Source organism: Mastacembelus armatus, chromosome 20, assembly GCF_900324485.2.
Source record: "Mastacembelus armatus chromosome 20, fMasArm1.2, whole genome shotgun sequence".
In the NCBI taxonomy this organism is placed as follows: Eukaryota; Metazoa; Chordata; class Actinopteri; order Synbranchiformes; family Mastacembelidae; genus Mastacembelus; species Mastacembelus armatus.
The window spans coordinates 8,100,853-8,127,080 of NC_046652.1; the positions used below are offsets into that span (position 1 = coordinate 8,100,853).

General features: G+C 39.0%; 1 protein-coding gene across 1 annotated transcript; it reads right to left on the minus strand.

Annotated features, from left to right (window-relative positions):
• Window positions 1-9,486: 9,486 nt before the first annotated feature.
• Window positions 9,487-25,652, minus strand: drd3 (dopamine receptor D3). The gene is made up of 7 exons (XM_026292307.1): window positions 25,362-25,652; window positions 20,764-20,876; window positions 17,989-18,125; window positions 15,643-15,836; window positions 13,114-13,179; window positions 11,490-11,880; window positions 9,487-9,683 (listed from the first exon to the last, which is right to left on the minus strand). The coding sequence occupies exons 1-7, from the start codon at window positions 25,650-25,652 to the stop codon at window positions 9,487-9,489; spliced, it is 1,389 nt and encodes a 462-aa protein (XP_026148092.1).
• Between the last annotated feature and the right edge of the window lie 576 nt (window positions 25,653-26,228).

Below are 26,228 nucleotides of genomic sequence, written 5' to 3' on the forward strand. Positions count from 1 at the left end.
CCTTTAAAACAGCTATATTTGATCATGACTGTTGTTTACAGCTTATGGTGGACTTCACTGGAAAATGACATGTAGTACAGAAACCTTGAAGATGAATTTATGTGATCATGCTGCCAATAATTAAACCATTGCATGTCCACTACATGTGATTTATTCAAATATCGATTAATCAGGAAATTTATTCTCATGTCTTAATTCATTTTTTTAAATTAAGAAAAGATTTTAAATTGTCCAAATGAGACCCATATGTATTTTATAAATTCCTTTACTTTAAAGTCAGTGAATGAGAAGATCCGGATTTTAATTTGACCTTAAGACTCAAGACACATACCCGGCGAGTCACAGTTTCAGTTACAGCCTTTATCAGGTGCGAGGGGTGAGTGAGAAAACACACTGATTTTGTGTACCATTGTCACAGTGTGCCTTGTGGTGGCTCGAAGTGTAAACAAATTGATATGGCCTTTCCCTTTTTTTTGGTGTGCATTTTCACATATGTCAACACCAGTGGGAGTCTAGAAATATAAACAGTGCTCACTGACAATCAGGCTGAAATCAACCCAGTGATTGTAATGACAGCTCAGTCTTTTGTAGCTAGGAGTGTGATTCATCTTGGTAGGGGCTACTGTACATGCAGCGCCTCAATTAAATAGTCATCACAAAAATGGCTGTTCCTTGCATCAGTGGATTGTTTCTTTTCTGCCTTCAAGGCACAAAAGATGAAGACTGACTAATGGTGCAACAGGTACTTTGTGAAATGTCTGCTATTATTTCTAAATTGTTACTCAACATTAAGATTTCACACAATAGCTCTTTTTTTCTGAAACTGAATGGAAATTCTTTTAATTTTCTCTATTTTGCTGGGTATTCATACCCCATTCAATGGATAAAAAGAAATAAGGACATTTGGGAATGAGGGGATGAAAGAAATACCCTTGACAGCAGCCTTTGAAGGAGCAGGCGACGAGTACAGAAAGTGAATTTTAAAATGGAATAAATGAAAAGCATGCAGAGAAATCCTGCTTATTCCCACTCTTAAACATGAGACTTTCTTTCTTCTCACCTTTACAAGTAGAGAAGCAGAAAATCTCTGATAAAATGTCTGGTTTTGAAGGGACATCAATAGCAGATTTACCTGCAAATGATCATGTTTAAAGCAGATTTTACTTCAGATTTGACTTTAAAGACTCACTCTGAACACAGTTTAAAATGTATAAAAAGTTGTTTTGGCAGTTTAGATACCTACTGTTAAGTAATATTTTGTTTATAATAACTTTTCCACAAATAAAAGTTGAAAATCCTTAAAAACACAAGTTCAGTTTATTAGTATGCAACTAGTTATTTCAGGCCTCCTACTCCACCCACCACCACTCCTTGTCTGCTTACACTGTTCAGAATTTGACAATGAGCGGCCACACAAGCAGTGCCTTTTAAAAGTAGTTAAGCTGATTGTCTGCTCAGAAATGATCGGCTTGCACAGGGTTTTTAGGAGCAGGCTGCAGGGATCAGAGAAAACTCATTTAAAACTGAGAGCTAGCTAATCATCCACATGTACGCAGACACAGAAGCATCATATCTGAAAGTGTGAGCTCAGTAGGTTCTGATAACTGAAGGAATTGGTATCCCAGTAATTCCCACATTATTTGAATGAACACTGTAAATGCACAGTCTGATTCAGCAGTGAACAAACACCAAAGTCACCTAGGACATATGTTGCATGGAGCCAAATTTCTTTTGAGGATTTTTCTAATACACACTGACTTGCAGTTGTAGCCTCAGGACAAACACTGTGCAGGGCAGCACCACACTTCAGAATGAACTTGCAAGCAGATAAAATCCCATCCCTTCTGTATCAGCATGATACAAGTGGAAGGAAGCTGGTGATTATGGGCTTTATCCTCAAACTGTACATTTTGTCATGTTTAATCTCTCGAGATTAACCACTTGACACGAGCTGTCTCCACTGCGGTGTATTTTTGGCGGACACTGCTTGAAGTATCACAAATGATAGTCATGCAAGCACATCTCCAACTCAGATTTCAGGAAAGGACAGGAAACATTCTCCCCCTCAGCTGAGGAAAAAAAAAAGGCTTTCTAATGTCATACTTGGCACAAACATAAGTCTTTATAATGTAAAATATTCCTACGAAATTGCAGCAGAAAAAACAAATTTGTGACTGAAGAGATTTTTCTGGCAATACCCAGAGTTTTGATGTTGATAAAAAGGTTGATAAAAAGGCATTTATCAACCTCAGTGAGCTCAATTCCACACCCAACTTCTAACAGAGCATTTAGGAGAAAAACAACACTAGCAGTGTGATCAAATGATGGATGTAAACTAGGATAAGTAGCAGGATATTAATACTTCACCCTGCTGATTCCTAATGGTCCGTGCCTCTTGGAAACTGGTAGTTTTAGGCTGTGTTGATGTTGTAACGTCTTATGTTTCTTCAGAACAAATACACAAGGGTTTTCTAATTAACTTTCTTTTTTTATTCCAGTGAATATCATGTTTCTGTATTCTCAAAACACCAAATGGGGCATTATGGTTATATAGTGCTTATGATGATGATGTGATCATTACACATGTAGACTTTGAGACCTTGATGGATGAAAAAAACTCAAATTAAACAAAAATATTGTGTAAATATATATTTTATTTTACTGTATTAAATCATTGGCTTTGCTTTCACAGTGGCATTGGTGGTGTTCAGACCGGAAGCAGGCAGATTCGGTCTGTGTTGAGGCTGCTCCTGGTAGCGAGGGTGCTGTCCTCGTTTAGTCTTCTAACAGATGTTAGGGCATCGTGGTGGGCATGCTGGTGAAGACAGATAGGCAGGGCCCCTTTTCAGATCAAAACCACAACAGGATCATTTTCGGGTGTGATTGCAAAGTTAAGTCCTTTGGCTAAGACATCTCTCTCTCTGGCTGGGAGAGCTCCCTGTCCGACAGGTTCTTTACCCATTTGTCCTTAGTGTCCTCTGTAGTTCTCCCATTCTTCTTCCTCCTCTACTGTCTGTTTGCGAGAAAGAAGGATGTCAAACTTCTTGTTCAGTGTCTCTTTACCTTTTTGGACAGACAGTATGACAGCATCCCAAAGCGATGTACAGCCTCAGAGAGTTCATACTTTTACACTTGTTATATTGCAGGTACTGAGACACAAAAGGCATATACAGTAAAAATAAAGGACTGACTGCAAATAAACAGATAATTTAAAAATATATATGCAGCATGGTGGATCAAAATTAAATGTCTGGAAACCTTAAGAATTGTTTTCAGTGTTTAAATTTCACAATTTTATTTGCCACTGAAGATGACTAATTCTCAAGTATTTTACTGTGTCATTTATTGTGGGAAAAGTAATCTTTAATAAAGTGCTGAGTCACAGCTTCTCTGGGAGCTCTGTTCATTCCAACCGAGGAAAATTGTTTGTCTTCTGAAATAAGGGAAACCATAGCAACATTTGCAGCCACACAGCAAAATCACCAGTCAAACTGTTTATATGGGTTTATATGTGAACAGCGGACACATATAAACACAGATGTCAAGTTACAATCTCTGAGTTCATTTTTTTATATTTTATATTATATTTTATTTTATTCCTTTCTTTCTTCTGCCCTACTCCATGTCCCATCCAAAATCACAAATGTGATTTGCCATTTGCCATCAGGTGTCATTGACTGTCACCATGGCAACAGCTAGTGGGCACAGCGAGATAGCACAGCTAACATTTTAGACTCGAAATAAGTCCGAAATTATTTGTGCTCACATGCTTTTCTGAAAAAGCTGCTGCAGTTCACCTGAACAGGGTAAAAACATGTGGTGGGCCATTGGTGACGTCTTTGCAGGTGCTGTAGGACTCGTTTTGTTATTTTAAGAGAGATTGCTGCATCTGCAGTGATTCACAGCCATGCTTTCTCTCTGACTTTGCATACAGGTGTTGTTGTGTTGCTGATGTCTGAGCCAGCTGGGGCAGGGTTTTTGCTGCTGGAGATGTGGAGGTCAGACACAGAGTTAGCTGAAGGGGCAAAAGAACAGCTGGGTGCTGGGGCAAAATCAGGATACTGCCTGCTACTAACGAAGGGCCACACACTGTTACTGTCTCACTACAGAGTGTACTTAGTCTGTGTGAATGCATGTGTTCGTGCCACCCTGCATGCATAAATATTTGTCTTCATTTGTACACAGCTAAGCATAGTTTGAACTTAATCTGCTTGTAACCACTGTTACGTTCCTTGTGAATTGCCAGTGACACCAGCTTGTCTTTGGGAATGAGATGATATGAGCCACGGGTGAGAGGAATCCTCCGCTAGTACACATCAGGTACTCATTAAGTCTCCAGCAGGACCACCACTTCTCCTGATTTAGCTGACATATCAACAGCAAAAGAGTAGGAGGAAGGAGAGCCACGGAGAACACAGCCCCCAGGAGAAATGAACATTTTACACTCAAAGATACCAAAAATAAGGCATGCACCAAGGAAACAATTAGCTGTCTGGGACTCAGGGAAAAGGCGATTGTTAGCATTTAGTGGTTAATTGCTCATGCACTATTTAGATGGTTTCTTTGTAATTGTACAAGTGCACACACATACTTCAACCAAATGGGCCACAACTGGACTAGCATTAGGGGAATTTTATGGAATGAAACTCATCTCTCATCGATTAAACATTGTTCCCTGGGGTCTTTTAATCTGCAGATTTAATTAATAACTTCCACCGGTCAAACAGGCAGCAGGGGCCTGCAGCTGGGAGAATGAGATGGATTAAGGCAGTGAGGGAAACTGGAATATGACTGAAAGGGAAGGTGTGGGAGACAGTTTGACACAAAAAGGCTATTGGTATGACAAAAAAGGCCAGGCCTTGGGAAACAGAAAGGAAAGGACAGTGAGCTGTGACATTAAAGTGTGTGAATTATACACCTTCTTGTACGCTTGAAAGAGTCTGAAAACTATGATAAACTTGTGCCAGACCAGAATTATTTATCATTTTGGGGGAAAAATGATAAAAGCTTTGTTGCTTTGATTTGATTTGATTTTGATTTATTCCACTTCACAAAAACTACACACAGATTTAGTCCCCAAATCAAAAAGCAAAATAGAGACAAAACCTACTGTATGTGGTTACATTGAAAAACAAACGCACCATAGTTATGTCTAAGCCCCAAAAGGTGTGTTTTAATTTAGGCACTTATATGACTGTTAACTCTCCTCTTTTAAAAACCCTGTCTCCAAAGGTACCCTGATGTGTAGGAGATGCAAATTACCAGTAAATAAATATGATAATATAAAAATGAATGTTTAGTAATTGGATTAGTTTGAGATAGTTGAGAGTAAGTCGAGTATATAGCAGAGAGTGCCGCGAGCACATGAAGAAATGGAGTGTGTGTCTATGCACTGATTAAGGCAGACAGTTACATGCAGGTGCTTGTATGAGTATGAAAACTAAATAAATAAAAATTAAACACAGACTCTAGAAGTTTAGCAAAAAAGCCGAAACCAAGAAAGAACAATAACTTTTTCCTGCCTTTTTTTTTTAGCATCAGCAGCGTACTTAAAAATCTCTACTGCCCTAGTGATTTACTACAGTTGTCTGTTTGTTTTTCTGTCTCACATGCAAGTGTAGTCAAGCATCCTCACACACATATGAGCCACTCACACAGCAAATTGCTTCCTATCATCCCTAACAAGGTGGCAAGGAGGTCACACTTTAATTGCTCAACATATAGACAGATTAAAGGACACTTAGGTACTGATTGTCCAGAGTGAGAAGAGTGACTGAGCATAAAATGGCTTTGGCCTACCTGTTAATGTGAATAGCTCAACAGCAACTAATTGCAATTTATAGGATGGAGATTTTACTTTTGCAGCAGGTAAAAAAAAAAGATTTCATCATCAGAGTTTCCTCCCAAATTCATCTTTTCTCTTGGCAAAGGCAGGAGCTTGTATTTTGAGGGAAGTTCTTCCATTCAGTTTCTCAGATGAATCCTAATAGGGTGTGGTGAGGTGATTCTGCCTCTGTGTTGGTCTCCCGATCTCCTCTGCTCATTAGCTCGAAAAGCAGCTCCCCAGTTGAGACCTTGCTTGCAGATAATAAGCACACAGCTGTGCTATAATGGAAAGTTTCAGGCAGCAGCAAATGCCTTTTAGCATTTTTAACAAGAGGGGGAGAAACACTGAAATAAGGTACTCACCCTGAGGTACACAGAGACTGTTCAGTGTGTTTGTGTGCACACACATTTTCTAAACTGGATCCTCATGGATGTGTGATTGTTTGCATATAATCAGACAGCAATTTGTGAGGCTTATCAGGTGATCAGTCATGCAGGGTCCTTTGTCGAATGTTAACATGTACAATATGACTGACAGCATAGGCAATGAACTGTAGTCTACTTAGAGTCCTTGTGCTGTAGCCCGTTTTTGAAGCATCAACATTTTAAAAGCTTTTTAACCCTGCCACCATGGCCACTTACCTCTCTTATTTACCGCCAGTGAGATGATCTAAAACTATCTAACTCATTATCATGAAAGAACATGTGTTAATGAGTATGTTATCTTGATATAGTAAAGCTTGTTTGGGAGATAAATCATCTCGATATCTCAAGATAAAAATGGTTTCTTGTGATAATGGGATAAATGATCCTGTTATGAGAACAAAAGCTTTGTTGTGTCAAGATAATTTAATGATGAAGTCATGATGTTAAGATAATGGAATAAAAAAATAACCTCTGGACTATATATACACACACACACGCACATACACACAAACACACACATATATATATATATATATATATGTATATATACATATATTAATAAGCTCACTAATGACAATATAGCTACTATTTACACACTTTGTACAATAAGCTTAGCACCACAGCAAAAGGGCCAGTTATCCAAGAACAAGTTAATGACACCAATGACCAGATGAATGGCTTTGGAGGCTGAGGGCAGACGCTGACGTTGCTGTCAGAGCTGCCTCCCAATCAGCTGGGAGCTGAACCTTTGACTGGAGGATGCTCTGGTCCATGGCAGACGCCTTCCTCAAAACCAGTCAGTCACACATCGACACCTAGGGCTTAACCACACACTCTCAGAGAAACAATCACACCAAATTATATATATAAAAAAAGTTCACCACTTTGCTTTGTATCATTTGTTAATTTTAAGTATTATATTGAAATTATGAAAACCTAAAAAACTTTTTTGGTCTTTTATTTTACAGAATTGTGGGTAATTTTCTTGACAGTGCAGCAATTTGTCTCTGTCTCATCTCTTGAAAATTCTTGAAACAACACTAGTTGTTTTGGAAACTACAGAACATATTCTCACTATGCCATGAGGATAAACCTCTTACGTGTGTTTTCATAAGTATGTTTAATCTATGAAGTTGCTTCTAACTCTTGGATGTCAGGAACCACGGGGGTCTATAAAGAGAGGCTGGGCCTTTGGGGCTGAGGGCTTGCATGCAGTTCATTTCCAGTAATGGATGAGTGACTGTTTTTTATTATTGTCTATGATTGCAAGAAATCTCTAGAGGCACTTGTGCACAGCTGTGCAGTATTTACACACTAAAATGTGTCTTCAATTAAAATTATTCATATTCAAAATCAGTTAAAGAATAGGAGATAAACACCTCATTGCTTTTATCCTTATAACACACTAAATATGCACTTATGCAAATCTCTATGTTGTCTTAAATATTGAGTTGAGTTGCAGGACTTTTTAAAGAATGGGTTTTTTTTCTGTGATGATCATAAACTGAAGGTGCCTCTTACATCACATTATGTTATCTATATTAAAAAAAAGGTCTTACACACACATATACACACACACACACCTGGTGCGTCACCATCATAAGTAGTCTTGTTGGAACAAGGCTCAGATGACGCAATGGCACAGCGTATCAGGGGAGCAGGTGTTCTGGCCTTGCAGAGAAACAAGAGATTTAGATATTCATGTAGGCTGAGAAAGACTTATCCCCCCTTTTCCCCTCCCACAGCAAACCCTGATTTATTTACCTTTTTCCCTCCTACAGTCATCTTTGATCCTTAATCTTCCAGTTAATTTCTTTCCTTTTTGGCTTTACAGCATCCTACTTAGCTTTCCCATCAGCCTTTATCTTGAATCTTCAGATTCATCCTCCTTCAGTGTTGCTGTTTCTCTTTTCCTGTCACTAAATCTACTACTATCCTATGCACTTTTATTCCGCAGTAACTTATGGCACCTTTCATCACAAGCAATACACATAAATACATCAGTTCTGCATTATTGTTCATAAATATATGAGTGCAAAGATCTAAAACTTGAAATTTATTTTTTTTTATTTACATCACACTGCAGTAAAATATTTGTCTAGGACAAACCTACCACCACCACGTTTTACAATCTGCTTGATTTGTTAAGATCATAAACCTCCTGCCTTTATCAGCACATCAGAACAGAAAGCCTTGAGCTCTAAAGCACAAGGAGGTTTGCTGAAGAACACTGAAAATATTTCCACTGTGCATTACATCAATAAGTTTTACTTGTCATGAGTCCATATTGAGCACAATGCGTCTATACCATATATATGACTACATATATATGACTGTCAAAGCGGTATGATTTGCACTGTTCAGCTGATCTGAGATCTGATTTGCGTGTGCATTCGTGAGTAACTTGTGATAATGATGAAGGAGGTGTTAAGTCGCAAAGTTGTGTAGCATCAGTTATTCCACCCAGAGGGCCTCAGGATGAGGTGGCCCACAGGTTTACAATAAATATATCAGTCTTAAAGCTTAAACATGGCTAACACGAGTTTCCAAACTTACATTAACCAGAAAGTTATGAACTGAAGAACTGATCCAATGTACAGTATACATACTGTACATGACATAGCCACAAAAAGTCCACACCCTGTGGTATGTGTGTGAAAATTTAAAGGATAGAGTTATAATAAATGGCTATTAGGAGCTTTTGGGGCAAAACTTTTTTTTTAAATAGTCATGCTTGGTGGTTACACAATAAAAAAACTCCCAGTGCTGCAGCGTGTGTCAGGCCTATCAAACAGACAAACAAGCTAATCCAGGTTGCAGACCGACAGACATTAACTGTGAGTAGAAGCAATCCATTGTTGGATTTGGTCTGTGTATGAGGAGCACTGAAAATACTGTTAATAAAGAAAATGATAGGACTTATCTTTTAAGTTTTAACTAAGAGCAAGGAGCAATACTGTTAATATAGATTAAAAGTCCTATTGAGAAAGTCTTCGTTAGAGTCAGAAAAATAAAACTCCTCTTGTTTGCATTTAATGCACCTGGCAGTGTTGGTTCATTTCAATGCTGTGCTTTGCTGCTCTTGTATTAGTCCGACAGGACACAAGCAGGTTTGCTTCTGACCATGACCAGTGTACGTCTGTGATCACAGTTTATTGAGTGCACCACACCTGAGTTGTAGCAATAACGTGCAGGCTTGTTTCCATTTTAATTTTGCCTGGCATGCCTCCTCCCTCAGCAGCTGAGAATCTTGATGAAGGCCCTTCTGAACTCGATGTTGAAGGTGGTGTAGATAACAGGGTTGAGGGCACTGTTGACGTACCCCAGCCAGGTGAATGCACTGTAAAGCGCAGGAGGCACGTAGCATGACTTGCAGTGGGTATTCAGAATGTGAGTCACAAAGAAAGGCAGCCAGCAGATGAGAAACACCCCTGGAGCAGCCAGAGAACAGAGGAGTATGGAGAGAGGATCATTAGCAATAGAGAGTGTGAGTGGGACAGTGTTGGACAAAGTTGAAGTTCAAAAAATGAGAATTAAGTTGAGCAAAGTGATGAGTAGAAAGCAAAACCATGAATGGAAAAAGTAGGGAAGTGTGTTTATGGTGTAAATTTACAAGGGAGGAAGCGTTGAGAAGTTTGAAGGCAGGTGAAAGTGCAAAGGAGAGAAACCAGGAGAGTTCATGTTAATCAGCATCACAGTTTATCTGTCAAGTTCTAGACTTTTCCTCCTACCCATTCTTAATAGCTGAATAAAGGCTGTGAGTGAAATCCCTCACTACTCACTCTGTAGTGTGTAAATCTGACCACGGGATAGTACACTTAAAATGTCATAGCATGTACACTACTGTCTGCAAACTGCCCCTCAATAAAATGCTTTGCAAATTTCAGATGTTAGTAAACTGTTAATGACGACACATAATGACCATGATTAGTCCAAATTAGTATAAGTATTAGTGAGAATATACTGATGTGCTGCTCACATTAAATGCACTATGAAATGTACAATATATAGGGAGCAGTGAATGAGGGAGAGATTTCAGGCATATGTACATACATAGATGCATCTGACGAAGTATATAAATTAGTATCAGGTTGATTCATTCAAGACTGAAACACCCACTCTGTGGAAGTCAAGATGCTAAACCAGAGTTAAGAGTAATGATAGGGAAACATGCCATCCATAAAGAGTTTACAGGATGGTGTATCCAATTTACTTTTGCCTTTCCAAAACCAAAAATGTCTTGCTGTAATAAAAACTGTTAATATTCAGGAGCATCCTGGTACTTCGTCCTACTATGGTTTATCAGGACCTGTTGGTGCATTCACACAAAGTAACTGCTGTATCTGGCTTTCTGTGTGGTTCCCTGGGGTGTGTTGTGTTGAGCATGTAATTTCCATTACTGGAGAGCAGTTTTCTGACAAATCCACTGCACTATCCAAGCTGTAATCCATTTCTTCACTCATTAAAGAAATGTAGAGAAGTGCATGGGGAGCTAGTGGAGTACAGTAAATCACTTGGTTGTGCTTCCGTTCCTGTTAGAATCCAGATGACTGTAATGACCGAGAAGCGTCTTCATATCAGAACTAAAGAAGCTTCTTGGATGAGAGGTGAAATGTTTTCAAGAGCCTCAGTGAGAAACAAGAATCCTGCTTATGTTTAATACTATGCAAACTCAAAGATTTGTATGTGTGTGTGTGTGTGTGTGTGTGTGTGTGTTTTAATTGGAAGATGTCTTGTCATTATCTTTGTAAACTCTGCACTGTGTCTAACAAAGGGTCACTCTAAACACTTTTGGTTTAACCTGTAGTTTGTGTGGTTTTCATAAGCAAGTCATAGTTACTTAATATTTCCAGCAGTAGCCATCAGAATGTATTTTATTATGTATACACAGCTTCAAATACTGCAGCTTGGTTGAAACTCTTATTATATTTAAGGACTATAGGTGTGGGGTCAAAGCAGTGGTCAGCTGACTGAAGAGCAGGTGGGAAGTGGGCTGGACTGAGATGATATTGTAGATTGTAAATTAGACACATGTAGCTACTGGCAGCAACATCTCTGGTGTGCCACAACTATCTTGATCAGACTTTTAGGAAACTGACTGATAACTGAGCCTTGTCTGGATTTTACAGGATGTGCATGAACCTGAAGTGAAAACTGCCTGTACCTCCTGCATTGTGTTACTATGACATTTACATTTTCATTACCTCAAGTCATTGCACATGACTGCCTCTACTTACCGAGCACAATGGCCAGCATCTGAGTGGCCTTTTTCTCCCGTGCGTGCATGCTCCTGAGTCGTGGATTGTTGCAATGAGACAGCGGTCGTAATGATGTGTGTGTTTGTCCATTGGTCAGATCCTTCACCTCACATGTCATCCTGGTAGGAGGCTGTTCATTCTGGGTGTTCTCATCTTCCTCCTCCACCCGTTCCTCCTCCTCTTCCTCCCCTCGCTCCCGCTCCGCATCCAGCTCGGTACGGCCACAGGAGGCGTGGCTGATGCTGCAGTAGTTCTGTGTATCCACCGGGGGCAACACTGAGTTCTCCACTGGCCCAGTCTTTGGCTCTTTGCGCCACAGGCATCCTAAGAGCAGGTTAGGCTTAGAAGCACCTGAAGTTGATCCACTGTGCTGTCGGGATAAATGATACACAATTAGAAGCTACGTGTGCAGTAAGAGATTCCTATAGACTGTGTAGATGAGACAAACCCCAAAGTACATTTTAGGTAGATAGCATCACACTTATATGTGTTTATCTTTATCTTAATGGGAATTTCTTACAATCAGTACACACATTTAATGGAAACTGCACTAACTGCAATGACATAGTTGCATTAACCAATAGATTAAACTGATTAAATTGTGAAGTCCTGATAAACCTACCAGAAAAAAATAGCTGCTAGCTGGTGAACAAGAAGCAATGAGCTGCTAAAGAGCCAGAGATTTGCCTCTTCAGCTGAACAACAATTGAATTATTGCAGCTTTAATGTTTGAATATGCTGAATATGAATCTCTGCAATGTAATATCTGTCGAAAGATTAGCTTTATTTCATTCTGCACTAACCTAATTGAAAACGTTAGAAGCAGAGTGCTATTTAACAAAGCCAACAAAGTGGAGAATAAAAGTTGGAAGATCTCAGAAGTGCCGTTCAGACAAAGTGAAATGCCTCCACTCCAGGTTTTTAAATCCCAGCTGCACAGTTAGTATTCAGCACACATCCCAAACTCTGACCATCTACAAACACAATATTTAATTTTTACAGCCTTTTCGTTCATCTCCTGTAGCTGCAAATATGACATTGTAAACCCTTCAACATAGCGACTCCTGCTCCATTTTCCTTTCTATTAATAAGTAGAGTCATTACTTAGTTTTTAAGGGCTACTGGTAATGCCAGTACAAACATTAAATTGATTTTTTATTTTCATAGTCCTCTCTTACTCACACAGTCATCTCATCACACGTCTTCGTCCAGGGAAAATTAGAGAGTGTAATTCTCTCAGCCTTTGAACAGTCTGGGGATTATTCAGGTGCTGCGTCACCCACCCACTTTGGTCAGCTGACCAGTGACCAGGTGATGCAAGGCAACAAGCCATGCTTCAAAATCATGGTTTTCAGCTACGTCTCAGATCGTGGCACTGTGAAATCACAGTGGAACAAAGAGCTGAAGTGTGCATGAACATACACACAGACAGACCCACAGGGAAGCTAAAAACAGAACTGCCTTGTGTGCAACCATGTGACAATACACCACAATCAGTATAAGAGTCAGGCACCAAGCTGTGATTCAGTAAAACTAAAGCACCGAAAATGATCAGTTAAAGAATCTCTGTTGTTTTAGATCTCTAGTTTAAAATAACACCTACCACTTTAATCCTTATAGGTGACAGGTCTTGCTTTACTTTGGGAGTTTCTTCTTGTAGGCAAGTCTCCTAGGGGAGGGAGAGTTAAAGATTGAACATTATCTATAGAAATGATCAAACTCCCACCCCACCACTTTGCTGGAAGAGAAACTTTGTGCCATTTATTTTGGGTGAAAGATGAATCAATAAATTACTCATCTGAGATTTTTACATAAATATTCTAACAAATTTTGCCGATTGACCCTGCACAGACAAAATAAATGAAGGGAATTAGGGTCTGTTATGTTTTAATTCATCAACTCCTGAGCTAAATCCTTTGTGATTCAATTAAAGCTCGCCATAGAAATAGAGAGTTGCCTTTGACACAGAAAAAATGGAGCAGCTCCTTCTTCCTATCAAATGTTCCTTCAGCTGACTGAATCAGAGTCCTATTATGTTATTTCAAAACACTTTTTCATTATAACTCTCTCAGCCTGAACTCCTCCAAGGCTTGGATCTTCCAACGGGTGGCTTCACTCATGAATGAGATCCTGAACTGAGGCTCAACCACAACCAATTATCTGTGACCTTCTGTTAAAAAAAAGACCTGATTATGAACCTTTGTGCAATGAAATGGAAAAATTGGGTGAAATGAATCCAACAACATCACACAGGACTGCTGGGCTGAATGATCTAATTGTGTCTTCTTATACACCCTATTTTAAATATAAGATGATAAAGATGCACAGAGCGTGACCTGATGTCTCCTTGCCTTTTTTTGATAAAGCCATCACTTTTATGATAGATGTAGCTAGGACAAATATTGGATGGGGGATGGGTGTGATCAAAGAACTGACAGCTGGTTGAGAACAAAATTGAAAATTGCACTGTAATGTGATATTCACAGTGTCACTCTTGTCACAAAACGATGATAGTAAAAAAAAATAGTAGAAATTACAATGTTCTTGTAAAAGTGTACCTTTTTAAATGTATGACTTAAATGTTTGGTTCTCAAAATATACATATTTCAATGGACATGTATGTATCTATTTATTTAGGGCATTTCATTCTCATTTCTTTCAAAAGACTGTTGGAGCTTTCTCCAAAGGATTTTCATATTGTAGTCTGACTCCATGCTCGACCAACATGACTCTACAGTCCATCTAAAATTATGGCATTATTACAAACTATTCAGTCCCATTGTCCTTTCAGCTGCAGGCACAAACAAACATCTTGTTAACAAGGTGAACTGAAGTTAACTTTGAAACTGAGTGTTGGATAACTAACAAGGAACTATATCAGTTTCTTCTGTCATTAATATTTCCAATAGAAAAATGTAAATGCACGTGTACAGCTTTCAAACCAGTGGGTGATTAATAACCTTTATCAACAAATACAAAGGCTGTATCTGTTACTCTGACCAAGGTTTTGTAACTCAGTCTGTTTCAAGCTATAAGACTGAGTTTGTGGTGCAGCTTATGAATAGAGCCGCTACAATGGAGAGACATTTGTTAACTCTTTCTGATCTATAACTTACATTTCATATTTTGTCTGTACTTATTACTGTACCTATTGCTTTTAGTGTAGAGTAGACTCATTCGAAATCTTTCTCAGCCGTTACAGCAAGTTAAAATCTCCACCTTTTATCAGCAACAGAAATTCCTGCATGTGACAAATGGCTTTTACCTTGGGTTTCTGACAGCGGTGCACCTGCCCATCACATTTCCTACTGTAATCAAACTGGTTATGAGGCTTTAGGGGGAGGTCTCGCTGGTGAGGTACATGTATGTGCACACAGAGTTTGACTCAGAAAACATCCAATATCAAGGTGAACTGTAATTTGCAAGTCATAATGAGCATGCATAATGAGGGCGAATGTGAATGAGGGAGAAAGAGACTGCATCTACATGAGAAATACAATGTTGTCGGGAGGAAACTTGCATCAACAAAGAAATAGATTATTAGGAGCTTAGAAATTGCATTTATTCTGCAATTCAATCAGGTCTAATGGCTTTCATAATCGTGACTACCAGGGGTTAAATTGGGAGATGGGGAGCCCTTGTTTAAAAATATATATCAAATGTAGTGACAGCTTTAGTTTAGTGTGCAGAAAAAAAGATTTCTAAGGTTTTTAAGAAGACTTTACTAAGTAATGAAGTTAACCACTGCTGTGCCAGATACATACGGTAAATAGCACAATGTACAGAGGCACATGCATCATCTGATGGTCACAGTGTTTTATAGAGTCAAATAAAGCAAACTACAGAAATTACAAATTACATTGATAAAACATTTACTTCAACTTCTTAATTAAAGCACTAACACGACAGAGCTAATGACATAACAGGGGGATAAACACCAGCTACAACCTGGCAAACCAAAAGCTGTGCCTATTAACAGCTTCTCATTTATTTATAAAGCACTTGCAAATTATGTATTAACCATTAAAAAGCATTAGGAACAATGTTTAAATCTTTATGAAATATAATTTTTTAGAAAGTGAAAAAACATAAATAACAACTTAGGGGAACATAATTAAAATAATGGTCTCACCACAGACAATGGGGTCGAGCCTGACTGGTCTTTTCTGCTGGCCTGGCCAAAGGAGATCCTCTTCCGCCTCATTCTGAGGAAGATGTAGATGCGGATGTAGACGAGGAGGGTGACAACAAAAGGCAGGTAGAAGGACACCACCGAGGAGTAGATCACAAAGTCAGGGTTGGATATTGAGCACACCATGGGGTCATCTGAGACCAAAGAAAATTATCATTATGCAAACCTAATAAAAGAGACAGTAGATCTAATTTACAGCCAACATCTGACCCTGGGGCATTCTCTCCATCTTGAAAATGACCTTGATGGTTTGTCTTCTTTCATACTCCGCATATAGTACTTCACACATATGCTCACAGCTGACTGTGAGATGGAGGTATGATGAATTTCACAATAATTGCACCATAAATTCCACGTAAGAGATCTTCACCAGTTTTTCCTATCATAATTCCAGAGTCCGTCAGGTGAACTAGTTTTGTTGTAAATTAAAGTTTGATAAGAAACCATGGCAGAGGCTAGCTGTGAAACACACTGTGCAGTGTTCCCACTGTGGGTGGTCAGTATCTACCAAAACTGGTTAAAGGAAGAGCAACTTGTGGAGCGGTGATGAGTGATGGGTGGCCAAGACTTAATGATGTTTGTGGGGAGCAAAGACCAGCCTGCATTAAAGCTTTTTGACATGTGTTAAAACACACGGTGCAGCACAGCTGTATGTGGGGCTGTGCAACCACATCCTGGTCACAGTGAACATGTTGACCCCTGAAAGCAAGGTCAGAACTGGACCATGGACAAATGGAAGAAAGCTGGTCTCATCTCACGGACTGTGCCTTATTTTCCATTTAGTGGGTGGCTGGTTTACTTTGGAAAACATATGGGATGTGCTGGTAAAAAAAAAAGTCCAATCCACAAAAGCTCCAATTAAAAAGTTTCAGATGATCTTAAAAGCACTGCTGCTAATGTTTGTGGACATGTGCGAGGACACCTTCAGCGGTCTTGTGATGGGTCAGAACTGTTCTGGCAGCTGACGGGGACCCTGAACAATAGCAGGCAGGTGGTTTTAAAATTGTGGCTGATCAGTGTACATATTGTCTGTCAGTGGCATGAACAAACCAATGTGATTTGCTACTCCCTGCAAGTTTCCTTAGGTTAATACCACATATCTCAATGCACAGTGACATGAAAAGACACACAGACATAGAGTCTACTGTAGTTCTGGCCACTCTGCAATCCAAATTCAGTTTCTCAGGCTCATATTAAATATCCACATGCACCAGTATTGTCAAGCAGCTCTTTCTCCAGACATTTCTTTTAAATCAATCATAAATAATTCTGGACGTGATATGAAGCCACTCTTCCCTCCTTCCAACACTGATGCATGATTGTATGCTGACAAAACTGTGAGTTCCCGCAATCACCTGCCATTGTTTTGCACTCATTGTTAAATGTCAGTATCTTTGTGAGTGGCTTTACATTGTGTCTGAGTGATGATCTTAATTGTGAGTGTGCTGAAATGTATCTGTGCTGCTGGTTGTAATTAAAATGGCTCTGGGTGATTTCTTTCATTTCATCCATTTTTTATTCTTCAGTTCAGATTTTTTATTTTTTTACCTGAAGACATGATTTTATTGAACAGCAAATTTTAAATTATGGCGAACACGTATAATACCTGAAACATCCCTCAGGAACATCAAAGATACTTAGAGAAGATAACACTCTCTCCCCATCTACAGGAACCTCATTTTAAAATATTCTCAGTCTGTTTTACTGCTGTCCCTACTATTACCTGTTACGACTACCTCTACTTTTACATGCCATTTCAATAGCATAAAGTATTAGTTTTACTATATTACATATATGTTTGCTAATGTACTGTGTATAGCTCCTTTAAATTAACTGAACTGATTGCATTAATCTAAATATATGCTATGTAATTTCTGACGGTAGAATGTGACCCTCTTTATCTCTAAATGCCCATGACTTTCAAGCTTAACATACAGAGGCGCTCACTCGTTATCTACAGGTAGTAACTCAGGCTGCACAAACGGTCAGGCCACATCTCCAAAAAACCATCATATAACATTTTCACAGGTCAACCAGTACTCCCCATGACAAGTAGATTGAATCTGACATTGTAAATTGATGGAGTGGCCCTTTAAATTCCATTTTAAGTTGTATTTTATGTCCCACTGCTCGTCCTGATCAGCTAGTAAACTGGATCTTGACCCTGAATTTGAACAACAACGTGGTGCCATCGTGCCTCATATTATATTTCTATTTTGAAGGCTCAATAAACTCATTAAAATATGTCCTGACAGGGAGATAAAGTCAAAATGTTGTTGACCTGACCTGTGGTGTTGAAGCCAAACAGCAGGGGACAAGAAACAGTGAAAGCCAGGACCCACACTGTGGCAATCATCACCAAAACTCTCTTTCTTGAGCGATGACTGGTGTTGTACAAGATGGGCATCACCACTGCCGTGTATCTGCAAACACACACTGATTAGAGTCTGCGAAGCACAGAAATGTGTGTGTACAGGGTGACATTTGAATAAAGACTGCAGATACAGTACAGTAAAGGAGGGTAATTAGAAAGCGGAAGAGAGAGTCCCCTCAAATGGAAATGCCAGAAGATCAACTGCTGAGAGAAAGTGAACAACATAAAGACCAACAACGAAGCAGCAAATTATGCATTTTCATTTAGAAACAATTTCGGTATTCCCTAATAAACCTAATAGATCTTTGATTTAAGAATCAGCTCACTATAAGTCAACAGTGTACAATGAGCTCAGGAAAAACTAGTTTCAGAAATGGCTCAGAAGAAGCAGCAATTATGGTGGACCATGACCCAAAATGAATGTCATGTTATGTTGCTTAGCGCCAGATAACCCCCATGGTTGTTTATCCTCATTAGAATAATTACTGTGGTTCTTCTGTGGATAAACAGGAGCCAAACAGACACTGAAGCTCACTAAAAAGCTCTACCTCATTGCTTTACAGTGTTGTTAGTCTCCATACTGCGGTCTGCTTAAATAAAAGCTGAGATGAAAAAGTGGAGTGGTAAAAATAATGTACATGACTTATTGATGTTTATTGATCAATGCAGCCTTAAGTTAGACTTTTAGTTGAAGATGAGAACAAACCTTTTCAGCTCTGAGTAACCACTCAAAACACAACTTACGCTGCAAGTGCTTTCACAAAGCACTTTAGCTTGAAGTTAAATGCAAGAGCTTTCTGTGTGGTGTATACATGCTGCGTTTGGTTTGCCTCACCTCTTTAAGAGACAACAAACTTTCCCTGCAATCACTGCAATATTTGAATTAACTTAGAAATGAATTCTGCCACAAATGTTAATGTGATATAATGTGTGATGTACACCATCAGTGACAGAGGATGCTGCTGGTGCTTTGCATTAATTTAGCACCTCTCAAATGATGTGATGCTGCATCAATGTTGTTACTTATGTAATAGTCAGTCACAAAGAACCACATGGCTCCAAAGAACTTCATCCCTCAGAAACAAACAAAAAATACTGCAGGTCAAACATATATGACAACAGGTCTGTAACCAAATGCAATGAAGATCCAAATATGTTGAAAGGGCTCATAAATCGTCTGTCAGCTAATCAGGCTCGAGAATATATTACACACTGAGCTGTTGAGTTGACTGCCAAGTATATCATCCCCTACAGGGGTTTGAAAAAGTTTGGTTTAATTAAATACTGTCTTCATAAAAATGGTCAGACAAATCTTCAAAATTAGTTTTTTGCCCAAGGTATATAGAAAGCAAACAGAAACGAACTTTGGGGAGCATCACCAGATAAAAAAGGGGGCGTTAGGGCCAAGAGGGTCATAAAGTAAAAAATAGATTTGCATGTCCAACAATATGTCTGGCAGGTTTAATAGTGAATAACCTACAACATAATTGATTAAGCCCAAAACTTTGCTTCAGTCTCCCCACAGCAGACTGTGATTACTGTTTTTTATATACGATAATGTGCATACCTTACCGATATAATGAGAGAGACTTGTTGGGACAGATTTTCCAGGGATGTACTGTACAAACACTGTTGTTGTTACGTTAAAAGCATGTCTACTGCCTGCTGTGAGCATGCATTATCACTGCTACAGCAGTGCTCTCTGACCCTTAGCTCCCATCCTACAGTATGTTAACCATGCCTCTGACAGCTAACCAAATCACACAGCCACCTGACAATAACTCCACAGGCAGTCAGCCAACACATGTAACTCCATCTTATTTAACAGCAAAAAGGTATCTAATAGCACAGCAATTTGGCACACCAAATCACAGCACATTTTCTGATAATTACAGCACGTATGCCTTGGTTATCAGTTCATACAATTTTAATTCATTGAAATTATCACAAAAAAAAAAGGCATCCCTATCCTCAACAACAGCCAAGTGTAAGTCAAGGTAAAGCTATAACAATTCCTCACTTCGGAGACATCTCAGCTTCACCTGGACATCCAGCCTTTCCATGTGGAGGCCAATAGAACAGGTGGGCTACAAGTGGGGGGCAATAACCTGTGAATTTGGAAAACTGTGATTGGCCATAGATGTAACAATAGAGGATCAACTAAGTTGTTTTTGTACTTAACTGGTACAAATTATTTTACCTTTATCAAAGTGTGTATTCGAGGCCCACTGCCAGCTGCACACATAGCTGGTAATACAGCTTTGCAAGTGATGATATTATTTAATAAAAGCACCAATCAGAAGCAACTGTATTAACTACAGAGGAAGTCTTATAACCTACCCCTGTTCCAAACATGTCATACAAACAGATCCCCATGATCCCTCTAGCTGTTATGCAGATCTTTATTCATTCTGTAGTTGCACGTCTGATGTTTAAGTTTAAAACTCTTAAGAAGCTCTTTGCAACTATGTGCAAAAAAGTAAATACTTGATCCACACCAACCATAAAGGCTGAATCAGTACAGTGTTCCTCCTGCCTAAGTGGAAACATATGCAGCACAATAATCTGTAAACAGATCCACAGTTAAAAGTAAAAAGAGATGACCTGGGCATATTTATACTTATACATAACACTTGCAATATATATATATATATAAACACTCACACAGATACACAATTCACACTCACCGGTCAATGCTGATAGCACACAGGTTGAGGATACTAGCTGTGCACATCATCACATCCAGTGTGACAAAGATGTTGCAGTAGAGTCGGCTGAAAAGCCAGGCACCGCCGACCACCTGCAAAAAATAGATGGGCAAATTAACAAAGCACACATTTGTCTTCTTCACGATGAAGTGTGAAGTGCCTATCAAACAAACACTCTCGCATGTGACAAGGAGTGAGGGAAGAATGAAAAATATGCACAACAGAAAAGGTTTGACCTATATTACCTACATGAAAAGTTCAGTGCCCAAATTGTCCTGCCATTCTGACTCAGAAAATAGAATTGGTGAAATGTGTTGAACACAGCTTGAATTATCCTCAGAGGAGTTCACATTTCTCAGAAAGGATATTAACCCCCAGCTAGACCAACAACCCCCTAGCAGAGTTGTCCTCAGGCTCACAGGCTTACATTTAGGCTCCGTAATGCCTGGTAATAACTGTCTGACAAAGACAAATTAGATACAAGCTTCATTGCCCGACTGCTAAATCTGTCAAATCCGGGATGGTAATATACACCTACCTACACAGAGAACCAGCAGGTACACACAGGAATACTCACAGCTACATGCACATACTGCACAGAGATGTACAGAGAGATGTCATCATTTTCTCACATCAACCAGAAGAGTCGCACACAGACAAATACTCATGTTTTCTTATACATGATAATGCAGAAACATCCATTACTTATACACTGAACCCTGATTTTAACTCTCAACCCTAACCATCCAAATTCTAGTGTTAAACCTTACAGTTAAAAACAATAAATAAAAAAGTACAATATTTCATCCATGATTTTAAAATATTGAGACAAAAGTGAGATTCGTTCATGGGTTTTACAAAGGAGAGGCAAAAAATTTGGGGAAGATTAAGAGTTTCTTGGTAACTTGGAAACTTATGGTTTACAAGCTTTTGTGTGTGCCACTTCACAGCTTAAAAAAAAAAAAAACGATGAGGAACACATCCTTTATCTTGATCACAGAAGGTACAAAGACCTGCAATGTCTCCCAGGGGTGGCATTTTACATGGCGACTAGTAACCAGTACTTGAGGGGGAAGACAGCGCTTTGGAAGTGGATGATGTTACCTTTTTGATGACAGAGATGCTTTAAAAGCCTTTCATCATGTTTAGCAGAGAGCTCTTGAATTGCTCTCATATTTTGTGCTGACATTATTCTCCTTTTTTTGTTTTTGCTGTTTCTTTGCTGGTGTTGTGGAGTTTGAATGACATGGATGTTTGGCAGATGGTAAGTGTCATGACAGATACTGTGCTGCAAATGGGAAATGTTAACACCCATTATTTTTGGAACCTAACACTGTGTTGTAGATGTGTATCACACTGAGCAGGTTTTGAGTAAGTAGTGTGCTCACATGGGAGAAGTAACAATAAGCATACTCAAAAAAGTATGCATGAAGAAAAATGCTTGATTTATGTCTGTGCACTATTGCACAGATTGGGATTGAGATTGGGTGAGAGATGGTCACCAGTCTATCACTCACAGCACACACTCACAGTACAGTGTATACTATGTACATTTAGTCTAAAGTACAGGATTGGGACAATAATGATAATAATCAGGACATCTCAGCCTCCACAGCATTGATTCTGGCTATTTTCTATATAATCGCTTACAAATCCTACAGACTTTATGGAGGTGCAATATTAAATCTCTGAACTATCCCCTTATCTTAATCCTAAACCCAATTAAAAAAACTGTTATCTAAAAAAGTGTCAAGAAAATAACCTATTTTTTGGCATGGCAGTGTCATCTTTTAATAAAGTTATCCACTTAAATATAGAAATAACAATATATGCAACAGACAGTACTGTATCAACACAGCACTTGTTTGTACTCTGTCACACAAAAATACTGAGCCACACATGAGCACATATTGAATATTGTGTGCAGCGTGGGAATATAATGGTGTCTCAGTGGGTCTCTGCACACACCTCATATTGACTGCGTTTGGCTCTACATGATGTATACTCTCACAGCAGTGAAATATCTCAAGTAAAAAGGAGCAGCATTTGTTAGGATTGATGCAGGATGAAGCATCAGTCTGGGTTTAAAAAAAACTGGTTAATTTATATGGGTTGGAACTTACATTTATACCAATTTTCAGAACAAAAATAACAGAGTTACGAGATATTTGTTTTTGGAAATGGTGGTGAACGGATAAATAAGATGAAAAAGCAAATGTCACAGTTAAAAACAAAAGCTTCTACAGCTAAAGTGTCTGTACAGTAGGATTAGAGCTATATCCTTCCATTTCATGTTTTCTGTCAAAATGACTAAACTCCACACAACAAATGCAGCCTTTTACGTAGTTAGGTCACACTGAGAAACATCATTTATGATGAATTTTGGAAAGGGAACGTTCAGTCAATGCTGCCAATGCAACCACTTCCTTCAAGTACAAACCATTGATCAACTGTACCAGGTTTAAGGTGGCTTGCCGAAGGGTTTGTGATTTGCACCTGCAGGTAGTGCAGGACTCAGTCGATTTTCCTGCCAAGACACACTGACAGAAGCAAACCAGCAACCCTCTGGTCACAACAAGCTCATCCCGCATCCTTCAGATTAGAGCTCAGAGAGTGATGTACTGCCAGTGTGTTGGGGGTTTTTGCCTCCGATTCTAAACAAAAATGTCTTTCCCAGCTTTATTCAAGAAGTTAATATGCTCTACATTCCTGCTGAAACAATGAAATTTTGTGTAATTCTGTCTTTTGATGACCTACCCCTCAAGGGATTGTGTCTCCCTGACGAATCAGAAATGAAGGGGTTACACTCTGACATGAAAAATGTAGCACATGCTCTTACAGCATGACTGCGTTCACAAAACTTAAACACATGACTGAATTGCACTGAGGTTTCTGGATACCCTTTTTTACCTTTCATAGGATGTAATCATCTTAAATTTGTCAGACATGTGCTCAATGACTGTGTTAAGTTTTCTTCTGGTTGACCTGCAGTTGAATCTTCTGCACACTGTTAGAAACAGGGCTTTGTACCGACAGAGGGCAAACTTTGGACAGCAGGGGGGCTACTTGATAAACACAACCGGACTTCAACCAGATAATTTTTGGAACTCATGTGGGCAAACACATGCCCTTGAGTAACAGATTCAGTCTCCCGAAGCTTCAAGGATCCTTTTCCACAGCCCCACATGCCTGTACCTCTATAGTTATACAACCAGGGCACTATAACTTTGATGAAAGGAGGGTGCCTGAGGGTCATGTGAGTCAGAACAGTGAATGGAGTTATTGCACAACAAGTGTAGTGTAGACAGAGGCAAAGAAAATGAACAATTAAACAAAAACGTGTGACAGTAGTGACCGATCTCCAAAGAGTAAATAACAGTTTGATAAAAATGAAAGTCACAGGTTTACAGTTGCTTCTTAAATATTTGAATCATGGCCAACTACCTCCAGCAGGTCATAATTTGTTATAAATTCATTGTGTCCTTCAGCAATTATGTATAATCTACTTGGACAATGAACCTCAATCTGTACTACCTTTCATCATCATTACTGCTGTCTGATCACACCCAGCTGCCATAAGTAATAAGCACCAAATGACCATCATCAATTTTTTCACTGACGCCAGCTTTTTTTTTTTGTTGCAGTTTGTCAACTTTGGCTCCTGCAAAACTCTTTGCCCTCTAATCTGTTCTCCTAGCAGATCAGCAACATTGCATACAAAAAAAAATCATGAACCCAATCATTAATTCATGATTATCCACTCCTAAAAAAAGCAAATACTTTGTGTCTAATTGTGACTAAAAATTAATAAAATCTGATTATAATAAATATAATAAAACTTATTTTAAGATGGGGGTTTGAGTTTTGAGTCATTATCTACAGTTAATCCACATTAACATACTACACTGTGAGTATACCAAAAATCATTCAGCCTGCAGTGTAAGCTGAAAATTACACTGCCTAAAGGTAACAAAGAAACTACTGAAATACTTAAAGCTCAAGTTGTTTATGGAATTAAATAATTCATAATCTTGACTAGTAAGCAATAAACCGTTATAAATAGGACAAAGAATATAAGAAAATGTTGAAGGATAAATGGTTGAAACAGTATTAGATGGGATAAAAGTAATTTATAAATAAGTGAAATAATTAGCTAAAAGTACTTAAGTAACAAAAACATCTGAAGTTTAATGATTAAACTTTTGAAAGAGTGAGCTAAAAGTTGTAGTTAAAACATTTGCAAAAAGTGATGGATTGGCCTATATGGTTGAAATAAATACTGGATAAATGGTTTGGTCTGCCACACAAATTGGCCCAACCAGTGAAAACACTGACAGTTCAAATGTGTAAAAAGTGCTGTAAGAATATACACTTTATGTGGAGTCACAGAACATGCACTTTAAGAACATTTGAGATAAAACGTTTGGAACCTGAGGGCCGGTGTCAGTGAAACAGTACCCGAGCTCATAATAGCAACGTGGGGGTGTGTCAGACACAAAAAGGCTGGGAATCGCTGCCACACAGCAATGTCCCTATGTGCTGACATTTTGTAAATACACACAGCCTGACCTCCTCACCTCCAAGTACACAGCCCAGGGCATGACCAGCGAAGCCACCAGCAGGTCGGCCACAGCCAGGCTAACCACCAAGTAGTTGGTGGTGGTCTGGAGGGAACGCTCCCTCAGCACAGCGAGACACACCAGCACGTTGCCAAACACAATGGCCAGGATGAGCAAGGAGTACAGCATGGCGTAGTAGTTGCGCTCCCCCACGTCCTGTCTCGTTGCCTGCAAACTCCCATTGTTCTGATCCCATCTGAGGAGGTTTGACTCGTTCCAGAGCCGCTCTGCGCCGCTAAGCGCCGCCATGGAGACGTTCCTGTGACATGGGAGGTGAGATGATTTGCAGACCTACCAGAGGAAAAGAGTCAGGTGTTTACCCTTAACTTCTTCTCTTTTGGATTCTCATGCAAACACAGACATGACATTTTTCACATCTCAGTGGTCAAATGAACTGGCAGAATTTCAGCCATCAGATGATACTGGCAGCATCATTTTATGTCACAGGCCCAATGAGAGACATCTCCTGGGCCCTTGCAACAAACAATCAGATGAAGTGATAAATGAAACTGTTGACACAAGAACGTCCCTTGCTGTATAGCACCGCTGCTTGGTGTATACTCAATCAATCAATCAATCAATCAGTCAAACTTTATTTATATAGCACCTTTCACACAGGTTAATGCAAGTCAACGTGCTTTACAGTTTAAAGACAAAAAAAAAATTAAAAACGAATATTGGCACAAATGCATATTTTGTTGCTTCATGAAAACTTGAAAAACTTATTGATCTGTTCAAAATATGGCTCAACTACATAAGGACTCAGCAGAAATTCATTTTCTTTACTGCAAATATCAATGGCTAAATTTATGGTTGTTCAGTCAG